Here is an 8,281-nt window from a genome sequence, read left to right on the forward strand (position 1 = left end):
TGATAGGTCGAGAGCAATCTTATGGAAGCCAAGAGATTAAGACTTCTGAATAAATACGATTACACCAGTCCATCTTCACTCTCTAATAGTTCTCATTAGGCGCCAGTAGGGGGACACACTTTTCAGTGCTATGCTTCTTGCCCTTAAAAATAGCGAAGAATAAATTTGTATAATTGAAAAAGAAATTTCTTGGTTCCAATTATTAAAAAAAGTTTTGGTAATACCATAACAACTGAAATTGTCAGTTTTACCTCTAGATGCTTATTGTATAAATTTTAAAAAATCCCCTCCCCATCGTTTGCAATATTCTGAAATAGCGCATACATCTTCCACTCTATTTTAAAAATCACACATTTCTCAGTTATACCTACATTCCAGTCGATTTCGTCCAGTCCTACGGGGAGGTGGGCGGAGAAAGGCGGAGCATAATTTACCCTACCATCTCTGGAACACGTAGTGCAATAAAGTTGCAGCGTTCACAAGAGGAGTACGGCGAACAATTTCATGACTACAAATCCCAACAACCATTGCTTCCGAAGGGGTGGAGTTTATTTGCTGTTGTCTACGCCTTTTTTTTTTTGCCTAATGATGTACTGAAGCTGCGAAGAGGCTGAGTAATCGAGAACAGCAGTTTGCATTTGCAAAGAGATTCACTGTCTCTTTCTTAAAGGCGCAGGCGGAACCGTGGGATTGCAAGAGAGGAATATTGCAATCTTTTATTTTTGCTTGGTTGAGGAGAGATAGGTAACATGTGAAACATTCAGTTGAACATTTAAAAAAACGCCATTTTGCGAGCTTATTTTCCTTCATAAGAATTTTCTTCCACTTTTGTATCTCTCCAAAGAAGTGGTGAGTTGAAATGTCTTTTTCCTTTTAATACTACGGTCGCTGTTTAAATCAGGGTGTGTGCACTTGTGAATAGTCGATCTGAGGAAGAGACAAAAAATGGGCAGCGTTTTTATTCTGTTTTATTTTTGTCTCTCTTCTTGTTTCGCAGTATCAGTCGGCAGAAATTTGGGGAGAGGTTTCTAGGGAGCCAAATCAGTGTTTTGGGAGATTTGGTAGTGCGGTGCTTTGATAGATGGCAAGTTTAGTGTTCGCTCTACCAGCGCCGGAGGAAGTTTTCTGTCGATTCCTATGGATATAGAAGGAAGCGCTCTCGTGACAGGGTATTTGGGGAGACTTGTTCACGTGCAAAACCGAAAAGTACACCTCATAGTTCTTACTCAAACTTCGTATTAGTCCACCTTTTCCTTGCCCTTTCAGAGACATTTCTCCCATTTTTGAAAGGAAGCCCCAGGAAGTGGCAAACCCCCATTCATTTCTCCTCTCCACCCACCCTCCTGTAGGGAACATTCCTTTTTGGTCTCCTGTAGCGAGAGAGGGGATGGGGAAGTAAAAAGTGTTGCTAGATCAACCTTGGCGGACATCAGGCACACTATGGAGCTTATTCCTGTGACTAGAATGACCTGAAATGTGTGCTTTCTGTTGCCATATGGAGCTATGTATTGGAATAAGAAATTGGAGTGGAAGAAAATATTTGTTGTTCTCTAATAAGAACGAGCGTGATGGAGGCTGCCTTTGCTTTGAAGGTTTTAGTTGAGCGTTGTGGTTTTTTTACTATAATTCCTTTCCTAGCTAGATTGCCATGGCTTCCAAGCTTCTGCGAGCTGTTGTCTTAGGTCCCCCAGGCTCTGGCAAAGGAACTGTGTGTGAGAGGATCGCCAAGAACTTCGGCCTCCAGCATCTTTCCAGTGGGCAGTTCTTGAGGGAGAACATCAGAGCAAACAGTGGTAAGTGGGCAAGGCAGAAGAAAGAATGGCTCTGAACTAGTACGTGCGAGATTGCATGCAGAGACCATGATTGGAACAGATCGGTTCCAGCAGATTGCATGGCTTTGTGCAAAAGAGTATCTATACGTTTGTAGCACTTTTAGGAAAGAAAAGGATTGGTGCATTGTTGTCTGTGGGCTGGTAAGGTAAGTAGCAATGGGTTGTATTTGCTATCTTACTCAATTTGAAACTGCACCCCTCCACTGTACGCTGTTTGACTTAATGATGGCATTGATTTATGCAGGATTACTAAAGGGTCTAGCATGGAAACTTGAGTTCCGCATGGAAGATTCCAGCAAAAATTGCATTAGCAGTAGTAGGCAAATTTAAGGACCTGCTACATGCTATAGCAATTGCAAGGGTTGATATAGCAATTCAGTATTTAATGTTGCAATCCTGCATCCTTTTATCCTGGAGCAAGCCTCTTTGAGTTCAGTCAGGCTTATTTCTGAGTAGACACGTGTTAAAAAAAAAAAGTAGGCACTTAAAAAAAGGAGGCAATGTTGTGAAACACCCTGTGAGCTGCATAGTTAGTTTTATCTTTAAAAGTGAGTTTAGAAGGAGAGAACGGTACCTTTTCCAAGTTGGGTGAAACATAGTTGTATAGCGTTGTCATACTTCTGAGAATGTTTGCATACTTGTGCCTCAAATGTACGAAGCTGCTATTTGTGTATGGTCTTTCTCCTCATCTTCTGTTGAAAAAGCTTTGGAATTTATGAGCCTTATCAAGTTATCCATAACATGCTATCCAAATGGCTCATGGTGAGTTGTTTTCAGAACTACCATGCAAATTAAAGGGATGCTATGGTTTTTTTGGTAAAGCTATGCCTTGTATCCATGATAGCAGCCTACACTGGAATAAGCCTTTTATAACAATAGGCTTTGTTAAGCTGCAATACAGTCTTAAAGGCCTTGGTTCCCAACCCCTTACATCTTTATGTGCATACAGTGTTTTGTCTCAAAACTGGCATCTGTTGACGTTGGCTTCTTTGTTCATGTGATCATTATCCTAGGCATCATCCATTGTTGCCATTTTATCAGATGTTATTGTGTTAAGCATGTGAAGATGATCCTTGTACAGAAGGACATAGTGTTTGTAAAGTGTTCCTATAATTAGCATTGCACCACAGCCTAAAATGTGAAATTGTAATAATATATTTTGGACACAATTCTTATTCTTTTAGGAAGGGTCCTAGCTTGCAAAGAAGACTATAATTTCTAATGCTGAAGAAGGTTTGCACAATTTCTTAATCTGATTGTAATTGAACATGAGAGATTATTATAACTATTGTGTTTGCATCACAACTTCAGAAAGGATAAGATCAAGTTGCCCACTTGATTTCTTGCACATTTGTGAAAAATTTGAACCAATAACTTAAAAGATCCAAATTACCTCATTCTACATATATGTAGTTGTTATTCCGGGCAAGGGCTCCTGGACTGAAACTTAAGGCAGCAATTGGTGTATTTTCCCCCTTTTGTATGGCATTTAATACAAGCATTATAAATAATGGCTTTAGTATAAACGGGACAAAGAATTTACAGAAGATAGAGTTGTGGATCATTAGTATGCTATAAATGTTTTGCCCTGGATAAAACTGTTTCATTGAATATAGGTGCAATGGAATTTTAGAACCTGTATATTGTAAAGCTGGGATATGTAAGGAGTTGAATCCTATATAATTGAATCTTATGTTAGTTGGATTTTGGGTTTTAGATATTGTTTTATTACACCTATGTTATGTAGGTTGGGTCTGTTTTCTTGTGAGCTCTGGGGTGGCATACAAATACAAATCAATCAATAAAGAAAGATTTTCTCGGGGAGGGGAGAACAGGTGATAAGGTAAATGCCTGAAATCATTGGATGTAATTATACAGCTTTTGGCAAACATGTAATCCATACACTGTGCCTGTACACTGTACATACATGTACACATATACATCTGCTTATACTCACAGGAAAGTAAGTAACCATTTGCAATTTGTGTAACTCGGGTGCAGAAATGATTTGGAATAAGGGACCAGCTTACCCCATCAAACAACCTGCAGGCTGGATGACATCAAGGGTTGTGGCCCTATCCCCTGACATGACCCTGTCTTTCTTTTTCTTTTCTTTCAGTGATGGGAGGAGGCCTAAAGCATGGAGGAAAGCTAGCTGCTCCCCACTCCTGCTGCTATTTCTGACCCAAGACAGCAGCAAGTATGTGGGGTGCCCTGGGTGTTGTGACCTGACTGCACAGGAAAGAACAGCCATTCTCTCTGGTGCATGTCAGCCCCAACCCCTGCTGTGTCCCACCTACTCAGATTGGAGCTGGCAGCGGGCTTGATTTCTCCTTATTTCAAAATATGTGATATAAAATAAAAGCAATACATGCAGTGGAGGCTAGTGGCTCCAATGGCAGAAGGGCTGTATACCCACTCCAGAGTATAGTCAGAATATTAAGGAACCATCCAATGTGTTCAACCTGTTTTTAAAGTTCAGACTAAATTCCAAAGAGAGCATAAGCTCCCTCTCTAACCCTGGAACCTCTAGCTTCCATTTATTCAGTTAGAGATTGAATTACCTATTTTCATTGAACACCTTCTTGGCTTTATAGTTAAGACATCTTACAGGAAGAAATGGCATACTACTGAGATAAGGGGATATGATACCTCATTTTGACTGGAGGGGATTGCAGTGCCACAACTCCTCCCTCCATTAGGAATCATTTGGTGGATTCTAGCTTTTGTGCAGGTTTTCCCCGGTCCTGAAAGGCTGAGAGCAGTTAGATCTTTACACTACAATGTGCTAGGTTTTTTAAAACTCCTTTTTCCTTAGGGCATACCTGCTACTGAAGAACAACCCCTGAGAACTTCTCCAAAATGGAATTAGGCCTGTGGACTGCATGTTGCCTTACCCTTGATATAGGTCAATATATTACGATAGGAGACTGTGAAGAAAAAAATGTAGTATATGATGGACGAATACTGACTATATGATGGATAAATTGGATGAAATTCTGAATTTTTTATACCTTTCTTATTTTCCATATTAGAAGCCTAATTTCAAACAGAACCATTTTTAGTTCAGTGTACTTCCTTTTGAAAAATAGCTACTACTTAGAGAATGATACTTAAATCCGGCTATACTCTATAACCTTATAGAGCATTACTGCTGATCTCTTAATGAAAAGCCCTGGTTATAGTGGTTCTCTTTGGGGCCAAAATATTGAATGATCTTCTGGTCTGGTCAAAACCACTTCTGTCAGTACCAGCTGGGTTCCTTTCTCTATTCTGGAAAATGACGCTCCATCCTGTGTGCAAGTTTGACATGGTTAGTGTTTGCTCTTAACTTACCAAAAGCTAGCTGAAATTATATTGCGCCTGCATAACCAAGCAACATAAGATTAGGAGCCACATAACAGTCATTTTGTATGCAAAAAGTTACAATTGCTATCATTTTATATCTTTCCCCTGCAAGCCTAATCTTGAAGCACCTCCTTTTTCACCATTGCTCCTTTTCTAGCACTGTTCTTTCTGGCTTCCACTTCTATTCTAATCTGTCTCGTAATGCTTGGGATCTCACTACTGCCACCACAGCTTTCATGTATTTCAGACACTTAGATTAATTGAAATTATTTTCTTCATAGATTTTATTCATCTAATTTTACATTACAGTTATTTTTGTTACTAACAGAGGTGATCAATTGGGAATTAATTTCATCCTTTACCTATATCATGGCATCAAAAGTTGTTTTAGAAATTTCCACCATATTTTGTAGATTTCTGCACTCCTCAGTGTGCTAAGGTTGTAAGGGAAATGTCAAATGTTTAATGTTTCTGTTTATCATGCGATGGAGAAATGGAATAACAAATTGACCACACATTGTTTTTTCTTTAGACTTCCAGGCTTATCTATATTGCAAGATTTCTATCTTTTTGATAAAGTTGCTCCTTAGTAAATTACTGTGCTGATCCTTTATTTCTTGGCAGCTCCTTTGAATTCATTCTAATCTGCCATGCTTTCAAGACTGCCTCCCTCACAAGGCACAACAGTGAATTGAAAACAAAATCTATGTTGATCATGGAGATTTTATCAGACTTGTAAAACTGAAACTTTAACTGTAGGTTAAAAGAACATGGAACTGTAATTATTATCATCAAACATTATGACAGAAATAATATATGTATGGTAGAATAATGTTCTGTTTGCTCTACTGTAGTTCATATTACTTGAAAACTGCACCAAGTACCCTTGTTTACAGCTTTGGAAGTTGGAAATGGCTTGTTTTGATAGTTGAACTATAACCATCTTGGTGGATAATTTAGTGTGGTTATTGCTGAATTAGCTACAGCAAATATGCATGCTTCCATTTTAATGTGAGAGCTTCTGGTTAAATTATTAGCTTGCTCTTGCTGTATTCTATGAAAGTTACGTTTTATCTTGAGGATTTTGGCCTTGGACACAATGGCCTTAGTGAAGCTGTCCTGTGAAAACTTTTTTCATTTCTAGAATAGAGTTGTTTCCCTTACTCCAAAGTGTGTGAAAAGAAGCCCACTCATCTCTTTCCCTATTGCTGTTTAAACCTCTCCCCGAAGCCCTTTCAGACTTCTTATGAATGCAATTTCCAATGCAAATTAAGTTTATCTGCATAGGATATTTGCATAGGAAAAATGTCAGTTTCCTCTTTTCCCCCCTAAATGACCAAGGGGAATGCCCAGGAAAAACTAGTTTGGCATGGGCATGCTTGCTTTATTGTTTTTAATAATGCACAAGGCTAAACAAGAACCCTGTATTTTTTCCAAGTATACAGAAAAATTTGAAGTATATAAAGTGCATGAAGAGAAAAAAGCAGAAGCACTCAAATAGGATTTAAATGTTATATTTATTAGAATATTTGTAAAAAATTGAAGACTGAACATGTATTTGCCTTATGTTTTATTTACTTTAAACTGTGGGCACACAAATTAATTTATTATCCCAAAGAACTGTGCATGATACGCTGATCAGCTTTTTTGCATGAATGTTGCTGGGGCACATTCAGTTTTACTTCCCACTTTACTACTTCCATTTCAGTATAAGACACATGTATTTCAATGACACACATGCACACTTTGTTATACTTGCTTAGGTATAATCATGTGATAGACATTAATTACAACTTGGGAACTGTTAGACTTGCAAATTTTTAAATGGTGAAATTAAGCTCTGGAAATTTTTCTTGGGGTAATTTCTTATCCACTTCACTATATCCATGATCAGTGAACACAAACAGGTTGCATTCACACATGCTAAACCAGGCATGTCCAAAGTCCAGCCTGGGGGCCAATTGCGGCCTGTTTTCAAATTTTGAGCGGCCCGCAGCCTCTTCTCCCCGCCGGCTCAGCCTGTCACTCATCCCCGCCGGCCGGCATTTTTCCCTTCACCGCACAGCGGTTCCTGCAGGTGTCCCCTGCTGCCTCCTGCTCCTTCAAGGCTGGTGGTTATATTTCACCAGAAGATGGCAGTAGACCTGAGTCAGCACTCTCGCCGTGTGACCCTTGTGACACAAGGCTTGTGTGCCCATTTCTAAAATGGCGACTGTAACTAAAAAAAGAAAAGTTGACAGCAAGGGCCGCCGCTTCCAGGACAAGTGGAAATTGGAGTATTTTTTCACTGAAATACAAAACAACTGTGTCTGCCTAATTTGCCAAGAGACTGTGGCTGTTTTTCAAGGAATTCAATATCAAGAGGCACTACCAGACGAAACATGCTAACTACAACAAGCTAACTGGGAACAAACGCGGCGAAGAATTGAAGGAACTGGAAGCTACTTTAACGGCACAGGAGCGCTTTTTCACAAGAGTCTGTGAGTCAAATGAAAATGCCACAAAGGCGAGCTACGAGGTGGCAACGCTGATTGCCAAGCACTGCAAACCTTTTATTGAAGGTGAATTTATTAAAGACTGCGTGATGAAAATGGTGGAGAAAATTTGTCCTGAGAAGAAGCAAAAGTTTGCCAATGTTTGCCTGGCTCTTAACACTGTGGTACGGAGAACTGAAGACGTTTCATCTGATATTAAGAGACAGTTAGAGGCAAAAGGAGTGGAGTTTGACTTTCTTTCGTTAGCCTGCAATGAAAGCACGGATGCATCTGACACTGCTCAGTTATTGATTTTTTTGAGAGGAGTAGACAATGACATGAACGTGAGTGAAGAGCTACTTGACCTCCAGAGCCTTAAGGACCAAACAAGAGGAACAGATTTATTTGTTTCTGTTTGTTCCGCCGTAGATGACATGAAACTACCATGGAATAAAGTCACTGGGATTATTATGGATGGTGCACCTGCCATGGCTGGCGAGCAAAGTGGATTATCAACCCTAGTCTGTAACAAAGTCAGCGAAGGAGGCAAAGCTATAAAACTCCACTGTATTAATCACCGACAAGTTCTCTGTGCCAAACATCTGAAACAGGATCATGTTATGAAAC

The 8,281-nt window shown here is 39.5% G+C and overlaps 1 protein-coding gene across 2 annotated transcripts in view; it reads left to right on the forward strand.

Annotated features, from left to right (window-relative positions):
• The first annotated feature begins 606 nt into the window (after positions 1-606).
• AK4 (adenylate kinase 4) overlaps positions 607-8,281 on the forward strand; it is a 47,939-nt gene continuing 40,264 nt past the window's right edge. Inside the window, exons 1-2 of one of the 2 annotated variants that reach the window (XM_044430321.1) lie at positions 607-849; positions 1,639-1,793. In XM_044430321.1, the coding sequence (XP_044286256.1) occupies positions 1,649-1,793 (145 nt within the window). In that variant the 5' untranslated portion in view covers positions 607-849; positions 1,639-1,648. The remainder of the gene's footprint in view (positions 850-1,638; positions 1,794-8,281) is intronic. The other variant, XM_044430322.1, reaches the window with a different exon arrangement.

Source organism: Varanus komodoensis, unplaced genomic scaffold, assembly GCF_004798865.1.
Source record: "Varanus komodoensis strain SLA01 unplaced genomic scaffold, ASM479886v1 scaffold20_1, whole genome shotgun sequence".
Lineage (NCBI taxonomy): Eukaryota > Metazoa > Chordata > Lepidosauria > Squamata > Varanidae > Varanus > Varanus komodoensis.